The sequence below is a fragment of the Scyliorhinus torazame genome, chromosome 10, assembly GCF_047496885.1.
Source record: "Scyliorhinus torazame isolate Kashiwa2021f chromosome 10, sScyTor2.1, whole genome shotgun sequence".
NCBI classification, from domain to species: domain Eukaryota; kingdom Metazoa; phylum Chordata; class Chondrichthyes; order Carcharhiniformes; family Scyliorhinidae; genus Scyliorhinus; species Scyliorhinus torazame.
This window is the reverse complement of record NC_092716.1, coordinates 26,670,196-26,695,172: the sequence shown is the minus strand read 5'-3', so window position 1 is coordinate 26,695,172 and position 24,977 is coordinate 26,670,196. Positions and strand designations below refer to the sequence as shown.

The window sequence follows — 24,977 nt, the reverse complement described above, 5'->3', positions numbered from 1 at the left end:
ACAGTGAATCAATTGGCAGCCACGTGCTAGAGTTTTCCATAAGGGGGCATGAGGGGACATAGGCGGTGGGCAAAGGGGCAGAGCTCAGCATGTGGCATGAGGGGCCTGAGGAGGTGGGTGGGGGCATAACTTGGCATGAGGGCAATCTTTTGAACTTACCTTTTAAAAGCCTCTTCATGTAGACTAAGACTCCAAAGGTTGTGAACCACGACTCTTTAAAAACCTGACCTAACTCCACGAAAATTGCGGAGACGTAGGGCATGGAGTCAGCCAGGTCAAGAGTGCTGGGTGTGGGCTTCTGACAGGAACCTGCCCACACCCTTGAAAGGAACTTCCAAAAATCAGCAGCCCAGGAATGAGGTCAGGAATCTGCCCACTATTTTCAAATGTCAGCCCAGCACGGTGAAAACCCAGGCCGACAATAAAGCAGTTATTGTCCTTCACAAATGGAACATAGTTGTAGGCGAGTGTCTTGTTCAGCAAAGGTGTTCTTTAGATATAAAATGTTAATTATTTGAATATATATACATATATATGTACATCCAGCCAATAGATGTTAAGTCAATTACATTATAAGTTAATATTTTATGCACATCTTCATAACAATAGATTTGATGATTTAAAGTTGAAGTGAGGAAGGGTTCACAGCAGGTTGTGGGGTTTCTTGCAGTCAAGTATCTAGGAGGTTGCTCCTCAACTGAACTTTGAAATTGGAACCGGTCAATTTCTTTGGCCGCTTGATGAATTTCAGCTAGTTTCAGAGTCTTGTTCTCAGGCCTAAACTGCTGGCCCTTATAAGGAAAATATGCACAAACGTTCTGTACAGTTGCTGCCTTCGTGATCTTCTTCTGCATCTGCCCAGCTTTCTTCTGGTATTTTAAATTCATTTGCGGGACGTGGGCATCGCTGGTTAGGCAGGATTTATTGCCCATCCCTAGTTGCCCTTCAGAAGGTGGTGGTGAGTTGCCATCTTGAACCGCTGCAGTCCTTAAGGTGTAGGTACACTCACTGTGCTGTTAGGGAGGGAGTTCCAGGACGTTGCCCCAGCGACAGTGAAAGAACAATGATATATTTCCAAGTCAGGGTGGTGAGGGAGTTTGAGGGGAACCTCCAGGTGGTTGGGGTTTCCAGGTATCTGCTGCTCTTGTCCTGAAGTATCGTGGGTTTGGAAGGTGTTGTCAGTGAGTGTAGATGGTACACACGGCTGCCACTGTTCGTCGGTGGTGGAGGGTTTGAATGTTTGTGGAAGGAGGAGCAGCCAAGCGGGCTGCTTTGTCCTGGATGATGTTGAGCTTCTTTTTTCTTTAATTTAGCAATTAAGGGGCAATTTAGCGTGGCCAATTCACCTACCCTGCACATCTTTGGGTTGTGGGGGCGAAACCCACGCAAACACGGGGAGAATGTGCAAACTCCACATGGACAGTGACCCCGAGCTGGGATCAAACCTGGAACCTCGATGCCGTGAGGCAGCAGTGCTACCCACTGCGCCACCGTGCTGCCTGATGTTGAGCTTCTTGAGTGCTGTTTGAGCTGCACTCATCCAGGCAAGTGGAGAGTATTCCATTACACTCCTGACTTGTGCCTTGTAGATGGTGGACAGGCTTTGGGGGGGTCAGGAGGTGAGTTACTCGTTGTAAGATTCCTAGCCTTTGACCTGCCCTGGTAGCCACAGTATTAATGTGGCTAGTCCAGTTCAGTTTCTGATCAATGGTAACCCCTGGGATGTTAATTGTGGGGGATTCAGCAGTGGTCATGCCATTGACTGTCAAGGGGATGTGGTTAGATCCTCTCTTGCAGGAGATTGTCATTGCCTGGCATTTGTGTGGCACAAATGTAACTTGCCAAATGTCAGCTTAAGTTTGGATCTTGGGTTAATAAAGTCTCTCAGTGTCAGAAGCCAGTTCTGGTCACATAGTCAGTGGTTGCTGTTCACTCAGGGTGGCTTAAAGTTAAAGGGCCATTGATATACAACAGGCGACGACGGTTGGTGGTATTCCACATTTGTAGATTACCAGTCGAGTCAGATATCCTTTATTGAATTATGAACCTGGAGACATAGGCTAGGATTCTCCATTGTGAGTGCGTCCCACTACCACTGCTAGCAAGGATGGAGAATGTGCCCCTCAGCCAAATCTCCCATTCATTGCACTGGGACTGGAGTATCCCACTGCTGTGAATGGACAGAGAATCCAGCCCATAAAGTCTCAAAGTCCATTAACTCTGTGTTTTGAGCAAGCTTTGGACAATGCAGGCAGCATGAATTCCACAGATGACATTCGTCTTCGCATGTGCATTCCAGGAGTAGATCCCCACCTAGGGTGATTTATTTTAGAACATTCTGGAAGCTTTGTTGCCTATGTTGTAACGCAAATGTCACGTGACCCCTTGGCAGCCGTCACAACATTCATCAGTGTCCATGTTAAATAAATAAAATACAGTGACAGAAATTTCCACACAACTTCAGTCCATTTGTAAATTTATGTGTATGACATGCCTTTACTGTGCATGACACAGTGTTAATTCAATGTTATTACAATGACACAGCTCTTCTTTGAGGCTTTTGCTTGCCTGGTCGATGCTCTGTCACCACAAAGCTGAAAAAAATTATTAAGAGCTTCCAACTCACTGAAGGGACTTCAGAAAAATCCACGTCTAACAACCTGCTCTGAAAACTCTGCTCATATTTTGATATCTATGACAAATTGCACCACAGCAGCTGAGAGAATCCACAAATTTACAAATCGGTCATAAACATTTGAAATAAAGTGGCCTACAACATTCTTTAAAAAAAATATCAATCCGCCCAATATGAACTGATCGTTTAAAAAATTCCAGGTTCCAGATCTGCATCTGTGCCAAAAAACTGATCAGTTGTTCTTCGTGCCAAACCCTAAACGTGCACTAAGCGTCATTTAAATCCATCTAATCATTTTGTGAGATGTATTGTTTCCAGGCAAATGGACAAACAGGCTAACAAAAGGGGCACAAGCATTATCTCCGCCCACCTTCAGTAGAGGAGGTAATTAAACATGAGCATAAAATTAAGCACAGGACATAAAAATAAAATGGAACGTTTTTAGCCATGTATTTATGACAACTTTAAATTGCACTGTCGGATCTCAAAACATTTGAATGAACTCCATTAAAGAACAATAAACTTACCTCTCTGAGACAGCGATAGCCATGCTTTTCCAGGAACTTTTGAAACTTCTGACCAATTACTCCACTTTGTTGAGACAAAAGCCAGGATACTGCATTCTGATTAAGAAGAAAGGGTTCAAATATTTCACTCGAATTGCATTCAAAATTAATATTGAACTTCAAAATGTGCATCAGTTAACAACTATCTGCGTAATACTATATAGTAATAGTGCATAACAATCCTTCCTAAAATGACAGCTGGAATATATGTGCAGGCTCAGTGCATTCGCACAGATTGCTCTCCAAAAGTGGGTCATTCGCCCAGAAACTACGGGCGGAATCTTCCGGATTTGTTTAGTGTTGGTTTCAGCGAGAAAACTGGCGAGAATCCCACCGAATTTGTCAGTGAGAAAAGTCGCCGTATCTTCAACCACCTTAAAAAGTGTTTTCACGGGTTCCACGCTGTGCTCGCGGTGGCCTGGTTCTGATTCGCTCACTCTGGCATCACTTGATCTCAGCAAAAAGGGGGAGAAGGACCCCAGGGGCGATCGCAGGAATCCAGCCCAAAGCTTTCAGAGGGAGCCTCCACCAAGATGCTGAATGAGGTGGAAGAGAGGAGCAACATGCTCTCCTTCATTGGCAGAGATATAGAATACAAAGATCGGGACATAATGATGCAACTGTACAAAACACCGGCGAGGCCACAACTGGAGTATTGTGTGCAGTTCTGGTCACCACATTACAGTAAGGACATAATTGCTCTGGAGAGAGTGCAGAGAAGATTACTAGAATGTTGCATGGGCTGAAGAATTGGAGCTACGAGGAGAGAGTGGGGAGGTTGGGATTGTTTTCCTTGGAACAGAGAAGGCGGAGGGGTGACACGATTCAGGTATACAAAATTGTGAGGGGTAGAGATAGAGTAGACAGGAGGAACCTGTTTCCCTGGGCAGAGAGTTCAAACACCAGGGGTCATAGATTCAAGCTAAGTGGCAGAAGGATTAGAGGGGACGTGAGGAGAGGGTGGTGGGTGTCTGGAATTATCTGCCTGAGTTGGTGTTGAGACAGAGAACCTAAGCTTTTTAAAAAACTACCTGGATCTGCACCATAAGTGCTGTAAGCGGCAGGGCTTTGGGCCGTGTGCAGGAAGATGGGATTAGAGAGGGCACCTGGGTGTTTTTGGGTTGGCATGGACATGGTGGGCCGAATGGCCCCCTTCTGTACTGTATCTTTTCGATGGTTCTGTGGTTCTACCTCATTACACTTTCTTATTACACTATCTCAGGAATAAAACCAGAAGTAGGTTCATCATCGCTTACTTTGGATGATTCCTTGTGGGAAATAAAAAAGCAAGAAGTTCTGGTCAAAAAATCATAAACATCCCCCAATTTTTAACCTAACTACTGACAGAAAGCTAGGGGCTACAGTTGTGTAAGTTCCTGTGACTGCTGCTCCACACAGAGTTGACCAGAGTGAGGATTAGGAGTAAGCCGTATGTCGTGTTATTCACCCTGGGGTAACACGGACTGCAACTGGATGCAGTTGTACTTGAAAGTAGACTCCAAACTGTGACGTTGGTTCAATACGCTTTATTGAACTTGTTAAGCAGTGCACACAGTTCGGTGTGGGTTTGACACTCTATTAATCTAAGCGTGCTTGTTATAACTAACTAGACCAGACTAGCTCGGAGCCACATGTAGAAGATGCTAACTGATATATACACCCTGACTGTCACTACAGTTGTCACCAGTGGAAAGAGGCAGAGTGCTGATATCTCGTGTGTTTTATAGTGGGAGACCACCCTCTAGTGTTCTGCCTGGTGATTGGTTGTGTTCTGTCCTGTGTTTTGATTGGCTGTACTGGGTGTCTGTCACTGCCTGTCTGTATCTCATTATGTACATGAGTGCATATCATGACATCACCCCCTTTTAAAAAAAAAATGTTGGTTGCTTGGAGCATATTCGACTGTATTTACATATATGACTATTTACATTAAATGGCGAGTGGATGAATATATACATAAGAGGTGTCTAGCGTGCAGATACAGAACAAAATTTATAAGATAAATGTCTATAAGTCCAATCTTTGGGGCTTGCGCGGATTCTTGTCGACCGCCTGAGAGGTGGAGGTGGGGACGACGGTGCCTTGACAGGCGGCATTACTGCCAGATTGGTGGCCTCATGGTGCGAGGTGTCCGGAGGAGGCATAACATCTGGAAAGTAAGATCTGATGGTAGGCAGGCACCTTTGCGCAGTGCCCTTCTGTTGCACCTGACAATGGAGCCATCAGCCATACGAACTACAAACAATCTGGGAGCAGCCTGTTGAACAACAACAGCTGGAGCTGACCAGCCTCCATCAGGTAGCTTGATGCGAACAGATTCTTCCGGACATAGCACAGGCAAATCGGTAGCAGGAGCATCGTACGTCAGCTTTTGCCGGTTCCTGAGTTACTGCACCTTTTGCAGCACTGGGAGGTGATCCAGGTCTGGTAAGTGTATGGCCGGAACAGTCGTTCGCAGGCCTCTATTCATGAGGAGTTGAGACGGAGACATACCGGTGGACAGAGGGGTTGTCCTGTACGCCAACAGCGCAAGGTTGAAGTCAGAAGCAGAGTCCGTAGCATTGCAGAGCAGTTGCTTCACTATATGGATTCCTCTCTTGACCTTACCGTTGGACTGCGGGTAGTGTGGCTTGAGGTAATGTGGTTGAATTGGTACGACTTTGCGAAAGTGGACCACTTTTGGCTGTGGAAGCAGGGACCATTGTCACTCATGACAGTGAGTGGAATACCATGCCTGGCAAATGTCTCCTTGCAGGCCTTGATGACTGTCCTTGATGTGAGGTCTGACAGCTTCACAACTTCCGGGTAATTTGAGAAGAAGTCTATAATGAGCACATAGTCAAGTCCATTGGCGTGAAAAAGGTCGATTCCCACCTTGGACCACGGAGAGGTCACGATCTCGTGTTGCTGGAGTGTTTCTTTTGTTTGAGCAGGCTGGAAACGCTGGCAGGTCGCACAATTGAGGACCATGTTGGATATGTCCTGGCTGATTCCAGGCCAATAGACAGCCTGCCAGGTCCTGCGCCTACACTTTTTGACACCTAGGTGTCCCTCGTGGATTTGTTTGAGCACTAACCTCTGCAGGCTGTGAGGAATAACGATATGATCTAGTTTGAGGAGGATCCCCTCGACGACTGTCAGGTCGTTCTTCACATTAAAAACTGAGGGCATTGCCCTTTTGGCCAGCCATTTGCGAGGTGGTGCATTACATGCTGCAGGAGAGGGTCTTTAGCAGTCTCTTCATGAATGCTGATCACTCTTTCATCTGAGGCCAGGAGGTTGCTGGCACACAGCTGCACCTGTGCCTCAATCTGGCGGATGAAGTCAACCTGTTCACAAGGCGAGGTGATGGAGCGGGACAGGGCATCCGCAATTATCCGCTCCTTGCTTGGTGTGTATACGAACTCAAAATTGTACCTTCGGAGTCGAAGGAGAATGCGCTGAAGCTTGGACGTCATGTCATTCAAGTCCTTATGAATGATATGGACCAAGGGTCTGTGGTCAGTCTCCACTGTGAAGATTGGTAGACAGTAGACGTAGTCATGGAACTTTACAATGCCGGTTAGGAGGCCCAGGCACTCTTTTTCTATCTGGGCGTACCTCTGTTCAGTAGGAGTCATGGCCCTTGACGCATAAGCAACTGGAGCCCAGGACGAGGAGTCATTTCTCTGGAGGAGCACCGCACCAATGCCGTCCTGGCTTGCGTCCGTGGAGATTTTTGTTTCCCTGTCCGGGTCAAAAAACGCTAGTACCGGAGCAGTGGTGAGCTTTGCCTTTAACTCGAGCCACTCTGCTTGATGTGTGGGTAGCCACTGGAATGCAGTGGACTTCTTCACCAGATGCTTGAGAGCCGTGGTGTGTGAGGCAATGTTGGGAATGAATTTTCCCAAGACGTTCACCATTCCGAGGAAGCGTAGTACCGCCTTTTTGTCTTCCTGGGTCTTCATGGTGTTAATGGCCTTGACCTTGACCGAACCTGGTCACACACCCTGCTGGGATATCTGGTCGCCCAAGAACTTAATGGATGACATGCCAAAGGAGCACTTGGCCTTGTTCAGCTTGACACGTCGAAAGACTGGTTTGAGACGAGATATGTGTTCCTCGGGGGTCGTGGACCATATGATTACATCATCGACGTAGACACGCACACCCTCAATGCCCTCCATCATCTGCTCCATGATCCTGTGGAAGATTTCAGAGGTTGAGACAATGGCGAACGGCATATGGTTATAACAGTACCTGCCAAATGGTGTGTTGAATGTGCAGAGCTTCCTGCTGGACTCGTCCAGTTGTATCTGCCAGAAACCACGCGATGCATCTAGCTTCGTGAAGAATTTGGCGTGTGCCATCTCACTGGTCAGTTCCTCCCGCTTCGGGATCGGGTAGTGTTCCCGCATTATGTTCTGGTTAAGATCTTTGGGATCTATGCATATCCGCAACTCCCCTGAGGGCTTCTTCACACAGACCATCGAGCTGACCCAGTCAGTCGGTTCTGTCACTTTGGAGATGATGCCCTGGTCTTGGAGCTCCTGTAGCTGTGCCTTTAAACGTTCCTTCAGAGGAGCCGGCACCCGGCGTGGTGCATGGATTACAGGCGTGGCATCAGGCCTGAGTAGGATCTTGTAGCAGTATGGCAGAGTACCCATTTCATCAAACACATCCGGATATTGAGCAAGGATGTCATCAATGTCAGCCTGAAGATCCACATTGGAAGAAGACATGGCATGGACTCACTGTACGAGGTTGAGTAGCTGGCATGCATGGCCACCAAGCAGGGATGCCTTATCAGGCTTGACAATTTTGAATCGCAGTGTGGCATTGATGGTCTTGTTGGAGACGAATAGATGACAAGATCCTAGTGCAGTTATGGCATTGCCATTATAATCGAGGACATGGCAGGCTGGCGGAAGAATTTTGGGTTGCTTTTTAATGCGGTCAAAATCAGCTTGAGAGATGAGATTGACAGAAGCACCAGTGTCCAGCTTGAACTGTTGAATCACGCATTGATTTAAGTGTATGACAGCACGCCATTCGTCCGTGGAATCCACATTGAGGATAGATAGGCGTCTTGCTGAATTTGAGGAGGCATACTCACATGTAGTGATGATGCCCACATGATAGGGGGACACCAGGTAGTCGTCCTCTGGATCCATAGTGCTACCAGGATCAGAATCCAGTAAACCTTGCTGTTACTTCGAACGCGCTTGCGTTGAAATTGGGATCGCTGGCCCTTGACATGTGGTGCTGACCTGCACAAGGCTGCATAATGTCCAGGCTTCCCGCAACTTAACCATCGCCTGCCTTTTGCAGGGCATTGCCACTTTAAGTGGGCGGTGCCGCAGTTCGGGCACGTCATGACGTTGACGTCGTTACGCTCCGTGCGTCATCGCACATGCGCAGGGCGGTCAGCCGATGTTCGCACCTACGCAGTTTGGTTTTCGGCCGCTTCGTTCTCCCGTTCGTGTTGTGCATGTGTGGTGCCCCGGGAAAAGCGCGTGAAATGGCCGCTATCATCGATACTGAGGCGCTGCATCCGGGCGATGGCCTGTACACACTCTGTCTCGTGGGAGGCACTTTTTTCGTATTCTGCCGATTTGAGACGGGAGTACCGATTTCTTGCATGCTCATGCACTATACACGTCTCGATTGCGACTGGCAGGGTCATGTGCTTAATTTTGAGGAGTTGCTCCCGCAAGGAATCGGAGTGCACCCCAAACACGATCGGATCCCTGATGGAATCAGCGGTGTCACCATAATTGCAGGACTGCGCTAGTATACAGAGATGAGTTAGAAAGTATTGGAAAGGTTCATCCTTACCCTGAAGGCGTTGCTGGAAGATATAGCGCTCAAAGCTTTCGTTTGTTTCGACTTCACAGTGACTGTCGAACTTCTCTAAAACGGTCTTGAATTTGGTCTTGTCCTGGCCGTCGGTAAAATTAAGCGAGTTGAAAATCTGTATGGCTTGGTCCCCCGCAGTTGATAGGAGCAGCGCAATCTTTCTGGCATCGGACGCATCCTCGAAGCCTGCGGCCTCAATGTAGAGAAGGAACCTTTGCTTGAAGACCTGCCAGTTGGCGCCGAGATTGCTGGAGATCCGTAGCTTGGAGGGGCCTGGATATTCTCCATGCCGCTGGAAGGCATTTGCTGGTCGTCACGGACTCACTCGAGGTAAGCGATTTAGAGAAAGTAGACTACTGGTATCATGTCGTGTTATTCACCCTGGGGTAACACGGACTGCAACTGGATGCAGTTGTACTTGAAAGTAGACTCCAAACTGTGACGTTGGTTCAATACACCTTATTTAACTTGTTAAGTAGTGCACACAGTTCGGTGTGGGTTTGACACTCTACTAATCTAAGTGTGCTTGTTATAACTAACTAGTTCTGAGCCACGTGTAGAAGGTGCTAACTGATATATATACCCTGACTGCCACCACTGTTGTCATCAGTGGAAAGAGGCAGAGTGCTTATGCCTCGTGTGTTTTATAGTGGAGACCACCCTCTAGTGTTCTGCCTGGTGATTGGTTGTGTTCTGTCCTGTGTGTTGATTGGCTGTACTGGGTGTCTGTCACTGCCTTTCTGTATCTCATTCTGTACATGAGTGCATATCATGACACCTTATAGGTCTCCTGATTTGTGACTTGGAGTGCAAATTCATAAAATCAATCCCGAAACTTACGTTGCCATTGGAAATGACCTGATTCTGCAAAGGAATGTGTCAGCATCCAAGCATTAACAGGATTATTGTATAGTCTTAGACCGTCTGTCATAACTACATGAATGTCTCTCACCTGAGTATCCATCTCCAGAAATGTGTTCACCTTTCCTTGGGTTTTGATCAGTTCAACAATAGCCTAAATTAAATACAACAAGGCCAGCAAACGTTAAAATTAAGTCATAATGAAGGAATTGCAACTTCAAAAACTACCCAAACTCAAAATGCACATCCTCTAGTTGAGGGCAAACTAGTGTTTTGTAGAGATTCATCATAACTTCCTCCTTTTGTGCTCTATTTATGAAGCCCAGCATTCCGGATGCCTTATTAAGTGCTTTTTTGACCACTGTGCCTCCTTCAATGATGTGTTCACATGCTTCTACAGGTCTCTGTTCATGTGACTGCTGGTACCCATTTTAGAATTATACTTTATATTGCCTCTCCTGTTCTTGTGACAAAAATGTATCACTTCATATTTTCTGCATTAAATTTAACCTGTCATATATCTACCCATTCCACCAGCCTATCTATACCCTGTAGAAGCCTATCATCATTCACCTCAGTTCATAGAACATAGAAAATACAGCACAGAACAGGCCCTTCGGCCCACGATGTTGTGCCGAACGTTTGTCCGAGATTAAGAACAAATTAATCTGCACCCCATCATTCTACCGTAATCCATGTACCTATCTAATAGCCGCTTGAAGAATACTGCAAGTTTGGCGTCGTCTGCAAATTTTGAAATACTGCCCATATTTTGGGACGTGCTGAGATCGTGAAAGGGAGTTATAGTAATGCAAGTTCTTTCTTTGGTCACTGTCTGTGTGGAGTCTGCACGTTCTCCCAGTGTCTGCGTGGGTTTCCTCCGGATGCTCCGGTTTCCTCCCACAAGTCCCGAAAGATGTGCTGTTAGGTAATTTGGACATTCTGAATTCTCCCTCTGTGTACCCGAACAGGCACCGGAATGTGACGACTAGGGGCTTTTCACAGTAACTTCATTGCAGTGTTAATGAAGCTTACTTGTGACAATAAAGATTATTATTATTTTGTTCTATCTGTGATGTGCTGCCTCTCACTTCCCTCAGATGATTCCTATGAATAATTGCATTGCCTCCTTCAGACCTGGCAATAGAGAACAAGCTGAAAGGAGTGAAAAAGGGCCTTGGAGAAGATTTCCATCCTTACCCGCCAGAACGTATAGGGCTACTTCAGGTAAGTGCCGGAGCCACTGGATATTCCAGGTAGGGAACTATTTTTCCCTGTACTTTTACATGCCCTCCTATTATTCCCCATCCCCACCACCTGGCTCACATAGTCTTAGATTTGTGAGCTCTAATGGATAAGTGTATTGTACATCAGAAATTACGTCAAACATTCCAAACATTTTCAAAATCGCAATGTATTGGATTGGATTGGATTGGATTTGTTTATTGTCACGTGTACCGAGGTACAGTGAAAAGTATTTTTCTGCGAGCAGCTCAACAGATCATTAAGTACATGAGAAGAAAAGGGACTAAAAGAAAATACATAATAGGGCAACACAACATATACAATGTAACTACATAAGCACTGGAGTAATAATGTTAGTTTTAGAGTTAATATTTAAAAGATTAGAACGAGTATAGGTTAAGTAAAAAGTGAATCTGTTTGGGAGAGCTCGCAGAGAGTCGCCTCGCTCCGGCGCCATCTTGGAAGGTGCGGCAGGCACATCACCTACTCCTCAGACAGATTGGTTGGTGTAATTTTCCCAGCGCACTTGCAGAGATCCTGCAACTTCGCTCTTGAAATTTTTAATAAAACACGTGTCACAATCGTGACCATTTGCCTACAACAGCCAGGATGGCGGAATAGGGTTAGCAGGTCAGGAAATATATTGGATTGCAACCCATTGATATACCTAATGGAGTCTTATGATGTAATGATAAACAAATGCTGACACTCCTGCGTGCATTTTCTGTTCACATTTAAGATTTCCACATTCGCCACTTTTCTTTAAATCGGGCCCAGAATTCTCCGGCTATTTTAATTCACTTCTCTCGCTGGCAGCGCATCCCAGCCCCTGGGATTCCCGGTGGGATGGCTTCAATAGGAAATCCCATTGACGAGCGGGCGGCGGGAGTAAAGAATCCAAGAAACACACAGCCGGGGAACCGAGGAATCCAGCCCCTGATATCAGGCATCTTGACAGATGTGTTTCAAGATTGGACATTCAGGCTCCTTGCAGACACTTTTCTCAAAATCTTTGTTGCTGTTGATATGGTTCTGCTTATTTATAGTTTTTTCTTACCTCCAGATATGTTGGAATGTCAGCAGACAAAACATCTGGACATGTGCTGTAAAGCACAGCGAGATCCAACATCATTTCAGGGTTGTACACTGTGGAAGTATAGTGCTCAGAAATGAATGTCATTGCATTTTCTAGATGAACCATTTTCATTACACGCAATGGTTTTACATCATTATTCCTTTCTCTGATAGGGTGTAAATTTTAAGGAACCTTCAGGTCGGTCCTCGGGGTTGGGAGATAGGTCGGCAGCAATCCGAGAAGTGGGTGGCCAGCAATGGTCTTCAGGACTGCTGTGGAGCTGGGCAAAACACTTCTGCCCCTTGTATCTCCATGTTTAGGTTGGTATTTTTTTTTAATGAAACCTGGTGCCAGCTGCATTTAGGACTTGCCAATTTCAGAATTTTGGTTTTGAGACAGATGTTAGATACCCTGTTTGCATTTGTTAAGGGACTAATGCTACTCACTAATATACTTCAGGCTTCAGCCATACGATGGGCCACACACTTCTGGTGTGGAAAACGCAGATGCACCATGTTAGGGCATCAAAGATTTTGCCTGTAAATCAGCTGTAGCGTCAACAAATTTCGAGACAAATGTGTGTCTGAGGCGTGTAAAACGTCCAAGTCACAGTTTAAATCAATGATGATTGAGCTACACAAACTAGGATGGAAATCTAAAATTTCCCTGAACTTGCTCAGTATGATTAAATTGAGCAAATCCCAAGATTTTCCTGGCTCAGGGTGGTGTTGGTCAGTTCTTCTTTAGAACAAGCTGGATTCTGAACAGATTTGATTGGGGTGTCAAGAATTATGATGTGAAGACTAGATAGAAACAGAATGCTCGCAGTGATTGTGGGGCAATCTGGAGCAAGAAAGATTAAGGGCACCATTCTCCGGTCCCCTAGCCATGGGTTTCTAGGCGGTGTGCTGTTCGCCGGAATTCCCATTGATGACCCCCCACCCTCCTGAGAAACCCGTAGGCAGGGTGTGCTGCATTCTGTAACAGAGAATCCCAACGGTCAGTAAATGTAATAGATGTAGGACAGGAATTACATTTTGCCCAGTTTTGAGGTTGTATAATGTGCTGCCAGAGTTAGTGAATAAAGCAGTGACTACATATTCCTCTGTTAGCCACATGGGTCGAGGAAAGAATATTAAAGGGAGTGGAGCAGCTTTCTGGGAATAAAATACTCGTGGCTCTTTGTTGGAGTAGAACTGCGTTGCTAATGAGCATTGTCCTGGTTAATAATGTTGACAAGGAAGATCAAAGCCAGACAAAAAGATGAGAGAAGCATGTGACAGCCATGTGGACAGTGGAAAGTGAGAAATAGTGGGATTCAAATGGAAAAATGTGTATATATGCATATTTATATATGTAGCAGTAACGGAGAAAGGGCAATTGAGAAAGGGAAATAAACAAAAAATGCAATCACAGGGAATGACATGCTGCCTGGAAAATTTACAGGGTCTCTCCCACTCTCCTGCCCAACTTCAGCAAAAACATCTGAAAATTGACATTTCGAACAATTCTCCAGGACTTCCACCACAGGTTCCCCGAGAGAGGAAATTCTGCCTTGACCCTGTTATCTCTGAGCAGCACCACAAGAGATCCTCACATATTGACAAAGTATTTGTTTGTATCTTACTATGTTTTTGTTTTGGGAAACAATGCATCACGATATTCGTCCAGACTGTAGATTTGGCTGATACCGAGATTGACGTGATCCAACCCTGAGAAGATATCAGAAGGCTGCGTCGTCACAATCACACAAATAGCAACAGAACACTAACAGAATTGTAATTAGTCTTCAGTTATGCAGAAATTGAATAGGGTCTGGAGTGAAACTGGTCTTGGGCGAAAGCATGGAATGAGCAATCGTGAATTGGCAGCACGCTTGCTTTCAATGAAAAAGAAATTATACCTAATTTATATAAAGATCTTTACAATTAGACAGGGTTTAATAAGGTAGATATAGAGAAGATGTTTCCTCTTGTGAGGCAATCCAAAACTCAGCGTCATAAATATAAGATAATCGACAATAAATCCAATAAGGAATTCAGGGGGAATCTCTTTGTGCAGAGAATAGTGAGAATGTGGATCTTGCTGCCACATGGAATGGTTCAGGCAGAAAACACAAATGCATTTAAGATGAAGTTAGACAAGTACAAGAAAGAGAAAGAGTAGAAGGATTTCCTGTTAGAGAAATCAAAGTAGAATGGGAGGAGGCTTTTGAAGAGGTAACAAGCAAGTTAGACAAAGGAGAACCAGTGGATGTAATTTATTTAGATTTCCAGAAGGCCTTTGACAAGGTGCCGCATAGGAGACTGTTAAATAAGTTAAAAGCCCATGGTGTTCAGGGTGAGATCCTGGCATGGATAGAGGATTGGCTGACTGGCAGAAGGCAGAGAGTGGGGATAAAGGGGTCTTTCTCAGGATGGCAGCCGGTGACTAGCGGTGTGCCTCAGGGGTCTGTGCTGGGACCACAACTTTTAACAATATATATTAATGATCTGGAAGAAGGTACTGAAGGCACTGTTGCGAAGTTTGCAGATGATACAAAGATCTGTAGAGGGACAGGTAGTATCGAGGAAGTAAGGGGGCTGGAGAAGGACTTGGACAAGCTAGGAGAGTGGGCAATGAAGTGGCAAATGAAATACAATGTGGAAAAATGTGAAGTTATGCACTTTGGAAGGAGGAATTTAGGTATAGACTATTTTCTAAATGGGGAAATGCTTCGGAAAGCAGAAGCACAAAGAGACTTGGGAATCCTTATTCACGATTCTCTTTGGGTTAATGTGCAGGTTCAGTCAGTAGTTAAGAGGGCAAATGCAAGGTTAGCATTCATGTCAAGAGGGCTAGAATACAAGAGCAGTGATGTACTTCTGAGGCTGTATAAGGCTCTGGTCAGACCCCATTTGGAGTATTGTGAGCAGTTATGGACCCCATACCTAAGGAAGGATGTGCTGGCCTTGGAAAGGGTCCAGAGGAAGTTCACAATAACGATCCCTGGAATGAAGAACTTGTCGTATGAGGAACGTTTGATGACTCTGGGTCTGTACTCGTTGGAGTTTAGAAGGATGAGAGGGTATCTTATTGGAACTACAAGATACTGCATTGCCTGGATAGAGTGGACATGGAGAGGATGTTTCCACTTGTAGGAAAAACTAGAACCAGAGGACACCATCTCAGACTAAAGGGCGATCCTTTAAAACAGAGATGAGGAGGAATTTCTTCAGCCAGAGGGTGGTGAATCTGTGGAACTCCTTGCCGCAGAAGGCTGTGGAGGCCAATTCACTGAGTGTCTTTAAGACAGAGATAGATAGGTTCTTGATTAATAAGGGGATCATGGGTTATGGGACAAGGCAGGAGAATGGGGATGAGAAAATATCAGCCATGGTTGAATAGCGGAGCAGACTCGATGGGCCGAGTGACCTAATTCTGCTCCTATGTCTTATGGTCTTTTGTGGAGCAGAAACATGGCAGAGGCCTTGAGGGCCAGAATGGCCTGTTTCGGTGCTGTAACCTCTATGCCATTCTAAATAAATACTATCAGTCACGGTATGAAGCAGGTTGCCAGTTCACTATTGCCCGTTGATGCTTTCACCAAAGACCCTGATCTTGTAACAAATGAATGTAGAAAACAAGTGCAATTAAAAATATGTGATAAGTAGAGTCATAATGGCTAAGAATCTCAAGCCCTAAACCTCAAACAGAAATAGTTTGACACAGTAGCTGCAGAAGAAGGAAAAGCAACACAATGGGTGGGATTCTCCGTCCCACTGCATCCAATTTCTGGTGCGACACGCCCCTGCCAGCAGCGGGATCCTCCATCCCGGCAGCCGGCCAATGGGGTTTCCCACTGTGGGCAGCCCCACGCAGTCGGGATATCTGCCGGCATGAGTGCGTTGCCGGCGAAGCAGAGGATCCCGCTGACAGATAATCCCACCTAATGAGATTTGACAAGAATAATTTTAATAAAAATCTTGGGCGCAGTTCAACTAAAAGGGACCAAAGTCCCATAGCGAGCACGCTTAGCTGCCTGTTTCCCAGTGCTCGCAGCGCCGAGAAACAAATGGCTATGAAACGGCACCTGCATTAAGTGGGGAACATGCAGGCGTCAGGCGTAATGTGGTGGGAAAACCGCACCCAACGTTTCCTAGTTTAATATGGCCCTTCACCTGAAGAGTTTTGGTGTAGAGCCATATCAGACTGTAAACGTTAACTTTGGGCGAAATTCAGCCACCGTGTTTCACCCAGCGGTGTGGAGCCAGGTGCAACGTGTTCCCCAAATCGGGTTCCGCGCCGGGCCGATTGCGAGTCACCCGACTCGCTCCGCTCGATGTGATCTGCATGAATATGAGATCAGCATATTTAAATGAGCTATTAGATTCATTTGAATACCTGGAAGCTACTTTCACCCAGTGCCTGGGAGTCAACGGTTGCAACTACGAGAGCTTGACCGTTTAGTACTGGTTTCCACAAAGTTGGGCCAGGCATGTTGGCATCTCGAGGGAGTGGGGTGGGGGGGGGGGGGGGGGTGGTCTTGCAGGCCATTAGAGATCCCTGGATTATTGTGGACAGTGCAGGGTAGTACCCTGGCACTCCCTTGGCACCTTGGCACTGCCAGCATGGGACCCTGGCAATGCCACCCCAGCATGGTCAGGGTGCCCAAGTGTCACTGCAAGGGTGCCATAGGCTCTGCCATGGTGCCAGGCTAGCAGTGCCAAGGTGCGTGGCTGCCAGGTTGGTACTTTTAGGGGTCGGACCTGGGATGGGGGGGGGGGTTGGGGGGGGGGGGTCCCTTGCCCATTAGAGGGCATGTGAGGGGGGATCCCAGAGACCTCAAGAAATCTGGGGAGTGAAGGGAGGGTGTCCAGAAAGTGGAAGTGGCCTGAATGGGGGAGGGGGGCGGCTGCAGAAATTGGGGCTGCTGGTCAAATAGCCCCCCGATCTGCAAGGGGCGAGTCTTGCTGGTGCAGGAAAATTGACTAAAGTGTGGCCTTGGCAGGGAGAAACTTTGCAAGGCCCCAAAATCCGGCATAGTACCAGTGAATAGCGGGCTGAAACTCGGTGGCTGAAGGCGGCCCAAATTGACTTTGTTTCAAGTCCGCTGAATCACGCTCATTTCTCTCACCAAATATGCTGCCAAAGCTGCCGATTTTTCCAGAATTTTCTGTTTTTATGTCATTTTCGTCTTATTTTGTTTCCTTGTGGGTCAGGTTGAACTGGAATATCTGGACGGACACACACACACCCACACACTGTGGGGCCCTATATCTGCTGTTCAGCAGGGTGATGCGCCTGATTGCTCTTGGCCGCCCCCTGCAGTCCTGCAGATTGGGAGCTCCTGGCTCTCATGGACATGTTTTGAGCAGACAGAAAGAAGCTCCACCACATAAAGGCCATTCAGAAAGTCCAAACAAGATATATTGGTGTATTTTGGCCTAGTTCGATGTGCTCAAACTGTATTCCCTCCAAAAAAATACCCTGTAAAGCAACAGATTCTTTGTTCCCCACATTTATGATAAGAACATAAGAGTAGAGGGACAGAATCAGGTTGTGCACCTCCTCAGGCCTGCTTTGCTAGTCAATTCTCTTTTACCTCCTTTAATCCCCTGTACCTTGATATATTTTCTTAACAAGAATGACGTGCAAACTATGGTCAAATGTAATATATTATCACGACAGGAAACAAAACCAAACAGGCACATTTATCTCGCCTTTAGTTTTCGTACGCCGCTTGGATTATTGAGTCTTCACTCAATCTCCATCACATATTTGAAGAATTTAACTGAGAAACATTCCCTTACCTTATAAAACTCGGGGAGTTCTCGATCTATGTTACGGTAAAATAATTTGGCTGTGTTTGCAGGTGGAACCTGATATATCTTCAGTTTCTTCTCCAAAAACCTGGCATTTCTTTTGCCCGTTAGCAGAAACTAGAAGCGATTGAAATGCAGATACGGTGACACTTACAACTTCAGTAACAACTGGTCAAAATGACCGGAGTGGTTTATTGTTATAATTCAACAGTTGACGGTATTTAACTTCAAATAATTGATTTTGCGATATATGAAAATTGCAGCTCAGCGATTGAAGTAAATGTAATATACATAATTTACCAGCATTTTAGGAAGTAGTAATAAATGATTACATTCTTAGATTCATGCAATTCAGCATTTCCTGATCGGGATACTTTATTTCGCGCCATCTGATCTCTGGGGCATTTTGTGCAGTTTATGAATAAAACGTGTGAATCTTTTAACTGACCAAAACTGCATTATGCACAACCTTTTAACTTCAGGGAAATCTGTCAAATTTATTCCTGACTGTTGGGGCAGAAATTGTTTTGAGCCCCATCTATTTTTCAGGCAGAAATAGTTGCAACACGTATGAATTTATGCAGCTAGTGACTATTGTACGAAGGTCTCCGTGCAGCCTAACTAGCAGTTTAGGGAACACTAAAAAGGAAAAGGTTTTTAGAAAAAAATCCTGATCTGAATGTCAGGAATTCCTTGAGTGCCCCACAGCTAATGAAGTACTTCTCTTGAGTGGTCCCTGTTGTAATGGAGCAGCAGCCAATTTTGCGAGCACTGATGGTCCCACAAATAGCAAAGTGATAATGACCAGTAATCTGCTTTCAGTTGTTGGTCCAGAGGGAAAGATTGGCTGCATCTCTGGGAATAACTCCCCAACCCTTCTTCCTAATAGGAGTTGTTTACATTGACCAGAGATGTCAGGCAGGGCCTTGGTTCAACATCACATCTGAAACGTGGTAGCTCCCGAAGTACAGCACTCCTTCAGCACTCCGCCATGATGGAATAAATGCTTAGGTGATTAACACCTGGAAATTTGAACGAAGCTACTGAGAATTGCATTCATAGTAAGGAGCTACCAACTCCCTCATCTGCCTGTCATGATATGCAGACATCCACATAATGAGATACAGACAGGCAGCTAATGAACACAGAGAACAGGACATAACCAATCAGCAGGCAGAACACTTGGGGGTGGTTTCCCACCATAAAAGGCAGGAGGCACTCACACTCCGCCTCTTTCCACTGGGGACATCTACAGAGTGAGTCAGGGCGTATATATCACATAACACCTCCAGCACGTGGCTAAGAGCTAGTCTGGTTCAGTCAGACAGAGTAATCACACTTAGGTTAACAGAGAGTCGAACTCACAGAGAACTGTGCCAACTGTGTGACAGGTTCAATAAATCAGATTGAACTAACTTCAAGGTCTGGAGTATCTTTCAGTTAAAGCTGCATCCAGGTGCAGCCCGTGTTATCTCAGTGTGCTTCACACGACACTGCCCACTTCCCTCTCCAAAGGGCAATAAGGAGCATGAAGACTGGCCTCGTCTTGCAGGCACCCGTTGGGACATCAGACTGTGACCTCTGCGCGGAGCATGGGCAGGTATGGTCACTGGCACGTGCAGCAGACAAGGGCTCTGTTGGAGGGGTTGGGGATGTGAAGGAAGATGAGGGTGCTGAGGACCTCCTCACTGACCTTGCACAGCTGTAGGTTGACCTTCAGGTTGGGTTGATGTAGCTGGCTTCTGGAAGAGTAGAAGTCAGCAAACCTGCAGCCACTGGGTCAGCAGTGCCATTGTCCTGTTGAGAGTACACAACTCCTCATGTATTCATGGATGTCAGAACTTATACTCTGGATAGACTGATCCAGGTTACTGAGGGAGGCTCGCTCCTTTTCTTGGCCAACACAATGTTCTTGCATCCGCACTCGGTATTTTTGCGCATGACTCTCCATGATTGGCCGATCTCTCATGGTCAGAGCTGATGCGGTTGAGTCCCTGGGTTAACGTGGAGCTCACAATGGTGATGGACCCCTTGAAACACGATTCAAGAGCTCTCACTGGTTCAGTGAACTGCACCAGAGGTTCACACCTCAGCTGCTGATTCTCTAAACACTGTGGCTCAAAAGGTGACACGTGAGGCTCCACATTCCTGTCTGCTGGAGCAGCATTGTGACTTTCCTCCCTGATTTGAGTGAGACTGTGTGAAGATGTCTCTGACTCTGGCACCTGCTCCTGCTCCTCAAGTCTGCTTCGACAGCACCTTCTGTACCAGTGACCTCTTCCATCTCGAAGGGCAAGAGCAGCAGGTGCATGGTAACACCACCACCGGCAAGTTCTCCTCGAATCATATAATCATAGAATCTTTACAGTGCAGAAGGAGGCCATTTGGCCCATCAAGTCTGCACCAACCCTCTGAAGGAGCCCCCCGCCAAGGCCCATGCCCCATATCTATCATCATAACCCCCACCTAACCTTTTTTTTCGGACATTAAGGGTTATTTAGCTTGGTCAATCCACCTAACCTGTACATCTTTGGACTGTGGGAGGAAACCGGAACACCCGTTATATCACTATTAACATCCATGCTTTGTCCATGCTGGTGCTGCCATTGATGCAACCCCATCCTTGCAGTCCCTTTCATGCAAAGATCCCATTGTGCGCAGTGAACTGACATCATGACCTCCACTATTAGCACCGTATGTCAAGGTGATTTCAATACCGCCTTCATCACCTTGTACTGGCGCTTCACCATCACCAGCAGGCAGCTACTTAAGCACCCTGGCAATCTGTTCCAGGGAACGGATACATCTGTCAGGCTGGACCACTTCCAATCGTAGTTTCCAATGAAGGATTGGGACTTGACTTGGTTTTACTCTGTACAGCGCTAGACACTGTAAAATACAATAATGTGTACAAACTACCTTGAAAACCTTCACTGAATTCATCATTTTTCTCCAAAAGGATGTTCGCCCATGAATGAAAATAGCATCTTCTACAGTGGCTTCTTTTAACACCTAGTGAATGAAGATAATACTGCATTAATTGCACTAGCAAATATTAAAGCTGGTGAAAATGGGGTATTGAAAACAACACAGATTAACAGTTCATTTCTGGATCACACAGAAAGCAATCAAATTTTGCTCTTTCTCAAAGTAAACGTTCAATCTTATTTGGGAAGCTAGTCATAAACAGCTGTTCTATTGAATTTCCGATTCCTGGTAGGTTTTATCAAGTCTGAATTCAATAGTTGAGCGGCTTTTTGTTATTGATGACTTGAACAAGTTATGCTACAAATCCATTTCAGTTCATTAACAAGTGACCGGAAGTATCAGTTTAAACTACAGTAATGCAAAACTTACACTTCCCCGTATAGAAAGGTCAAATTCATTCTTCTCAGTAAGCAGATGACTCTCCACTACTTTATAGCTGGTCTAGGGAACAAAACAATATTACCATGAATTACATTTGAGCCTTTATTGTGCATGGACAATGATTGTTAATGGAGGATATTGTGTGACATTGCAATTTTCAAGGCAGCATTATGATGCATTAATGGGGTTGTTCTACTGCTGATTTCACACTGAAGTAACTGGAAGTAAGTAAAGCTGCCATAGTCCCAGATGACCACAGGCCATTTTCCCCTTTGATCACCACACCTCAGGTGAGGAGTAAGGTTGAGAAGGCAGGGCATTCATGGAGTATTGTTTCAGTCCTGGAATCCACATTATAGGAGAGATGTGATAGCACTGGAAAGGGAACAGAGGAGATTTACCAGGATGTCGCCTGGGAGTTTTAATTCTGAAGAGAGATTGGATGGACTGGGGCTGCTTTCCTTGGAGCAGAGGAGACTGAGGATGGACCTGTTGGAGGTGTATAAAATTATGAGCGGCGTAGATAGAGTAGACAGGAAGAGACTTTTCCCCTTGGTGGAGGGATCAATGACCAGATTTTCGGTAAGGGGTAGAAGGTTTAGAGGAGACGTGAAGAAAAGCTTTTTCACCCAGAAAGTAATAGGAGTCTGGAACTCGCTGCCTGAAAGGGTGGTGGAGACAGTGACCCTCATAACATTTAAGAAGCATTTAGATGTGCAGTTGTGACGCCAAGGCATACAAGGCTATGGGCCAAGCGCTGGAAAATGGGATTAGAATAGTTAGATGGTTGATTTTGACTGGCGCAGATGTGATGGGCCGAAGGGCCTTTTATTGCTGCAGACCTCTATGACTGTATTGAAGAGCTTTTTGTGTTCATTCACAAGAAATTAATGTTGCCGGCTGGGCCAGCATTTGTTACCCATCCCTAATGGCCCTTGGGAAGATGGTGGTGAGCTGCTGTCTTGAACCTCTGCAGTCCCATGTGGTATAGGTACGCTCACAATGCTGTTAGGGAGGGAGTTCCAGGATTTTGACCCAGCGACAGTGAAGGAACGGCGATATATTTCCAAGTCAGTGACTTGGAGGGGAACCTCCAGGTGGTGGCATTCTAGGATAGGCACAGAAGAAAGAGAGTATGTGGTGACATGCCAGCCTTTCCTGCACTTATGAAGTATTTTCACTTATTTCTGTATTGCTGGATCAGCGCTTCAAGGTGTTTGCGAGTCAGATCCAATAGTTGTCATTCAGAAAGAGCAACAGTCAATAGGGAACCCACATGGTATTAATGTCATTTCAGTAATTCCTGAGGTAGATTTTCAACTTGATATTCTAATGGAAGTGAAATGTGACAGCAAGTTGAAATCTAGTGAAATATCGCTAGCTACGATAAAGCAGAAGTGACAAAATTGGTGGATCCTGGGAACCCAAAAAATATTGCAAATTTTGTTTTCTAAAAAGCATTTTCTCAATAGTGCAGCACTTCAGGCTATTTTCATTGTATATTTTATGCATTTGTAATTGGAAGTGTTGTTCCAATTTGCACCATGTCCGGTTTGCCCATCACCCTGTGCTTTCTGACCTACATTAACTCCCAGTGTGGTGATGCCTCGATTTTAACATTTTCCTTGTTGCTTTAAAAGCTGCCCATGGCCTTGGCACCACCCCATCCCCCTCTCCTGCCCCCTTTTCTCTCTAACCTCGTCAGCCACACAACGCTCTGAGGAACCTACACCCCTCTAATTCCGGCCTCTAGCGTTTCCCTGATTCCCAGCTTCTTTGGCCATAAGCTTTGGAATTCCCTCACTGAACCTTTCTACCTCCATGCCTCCCATTCCTCCTTGAAGTGGCCCCTTAAAATCTGACACCTGGGTAGCACGGTGGCACAATGGTTAGCACTGGGACTGCGGCGCCGAGGACCTAGCTTCGAATCCCGGCCCTGGGCCACTGTCCGTGTGGAGTTTGCACATTCTCCCCGTGTCTGCGTGGGTTTCACCCCCACAACCCATAAGATGTGCAGGTTAGGCGAGTTGGCCACGCTAAATTGCCCCTTAATTGGAAAAAAGTGAATAATTGGGTACTTCAATTTTAAAAAAAATCTATCGCCTGCATCCAAGCAGTGCCTGTCCATTACTTACTTCATGTGGCTTAGAGTCAAATTTAATTTCATGGAACTCTTGAATTGCCTTGGCATGTTTTGCTAAGTTAAAGCAACTAGAGAAATACACGTTTCTGCAAACCATTATGTCAATTGGAACCCCAAATATGAAGCTTCCTGGCCGACCCAATTATTTTAATCTCCCTACTCAGGTGAATATAACTGTGGTCCTGTCGCTTGTTGAGAATTGCAGTCCATCCCAACTGGTCGTCTCGGCGCCTCTTAGAACCACGGTGATCAGCAGTGGATGAATGAACGGAGAAAACAATAGTTGGCATGAAGAATGATATTATAGGATGTTGTTGTTCGGTTTATGATGCATCTCTTTGTGTCCTGGAGTAATTATTTGATCGGAGGAGGCGGAGACATTTACTCGGTGATAGAGGAAAAGCTGACAAGGGCTTCGGGGGGGGGGGGGGGGGGGGGGGGGGGGGATAGCTTCAGTAGATACCAAACCTCTTGCTGTTTCTTCTCATTTGCCTCCAGGTAAGTAATACTATAAGAGGAGAGGAAATGGGTGATCAAATGGTGAATACTGACCCATTATACTAATTGTTTTACTGAGTTTCTCCTTGCTCCTTCACATCCTTCAGGATCATTCTTCGGAGTTTATACTTGGGTGGCACAGTAGTTAGCACTGCTGCCTCACAGCGCCAGGGACTTGGGTTTCATTCAGGCCTTGCGTGACTATCTGTGTGGAGTTTGCACGTTCTCCCTGCGTCTGTGGGTTTCCTCTTGGTGGTCTCGGTTTTTTCCCACAATCCAAAGACGTGCAGGTGAGGAGGATTGGCCATGATAAAATTGCCCCCGAGTGTCCAAAGGCTAGGTGGGGTTATGGGGATGGGGAAGGGGAGGGGCCTAGGTGAGGTGTTCTTTCAGTGGGCCAGTGCAGATTCATGGGGCCAAATGGCCTCCTTCTGAACTATAGGGATTCTATGATTCCATGTTTCTTCCAAAATGCATTACCTCGTGCATCTTCCATCTCTCTACCAAGAACACAGGCCAGAAGCTTTTGAATGGTTTCCCTGTTCCCTTTGTGTCATCCGTAGACTATCAGAAATGTATTTCCTACACCCAGGTCCAAATGATCCAAGGGAAAATAATCTCTGTTTTGACCTCTGGAATAAATCACTGTTAACCCTTCTTCAGTCTGAGCAATGCACATTAACCCTAACCTATTGTTTCCTGTTTGTAATCTAACTGCTGCTCCAACCTTCTTACAGCCAAATGTTTACATTTACTTAATTTGCATCCAGTAAGAAAGTTCCGATCTCAAAATGTAACAAAGAATTTTGATTCAATTAATTTCGATTGAAGTGAATTGACAAATGTTTTGTTATGCTCTTGACGTAGCATAAGCTGCTTCCTTGATGTGCACTCTGACAAAGGAAGGTTCAGACTTGGAGATAGCTTTAACACGTTTATTAAA

At 45.8% G+C, this 24,977-nt stretch overlaps 1 protein-coding gene across 1 annotated transcript in view; it reads right to left on the bottom strand.

The window, feature by feature from the left end:
- Positions 1 to 24,977, bottom strand: part of LOC140384791 (rifampicin phosphotransferase-like) — a 123,137-nt gene that overhangs the window by 29,334 nt on the left and 68,826 nt on the right. The window contains exons 24-30 of the mRNA XM_072466781.1: positions 21,382 to 21,453; positions 20,944 to 21,036; positions 18,013 to 18,141; positions 13,848 to 13,932; positions 12,203 to 12,291; positions 9,992 to 10,054; positions 3,163 to 3,258 (exon numbers count right to left, since the gene is read on the bottom strand). Of these exons, the coding sequence (XP_072322882.1) occupies positions 3,163 to 3,258; positions 9,992 to 10,054; positions 12,203 to 12,291; positions 13,848 to 13,932; positions 18,013 to 18,141; positions 20,944 to 21,036; positions 21,382 to 21,453 (627 nt within the window). The remainder of the gene's footprint in view (positions 1 to 3,162; positions 3,259 to 9,991; positions 10,055 to 12,202; positions 12,292 to 13,847; positions 13,933 to 18,012; positions 18,142 to 20,943; positions 21,037 to 21,381; positions 21,454 to 24,977) is intronic.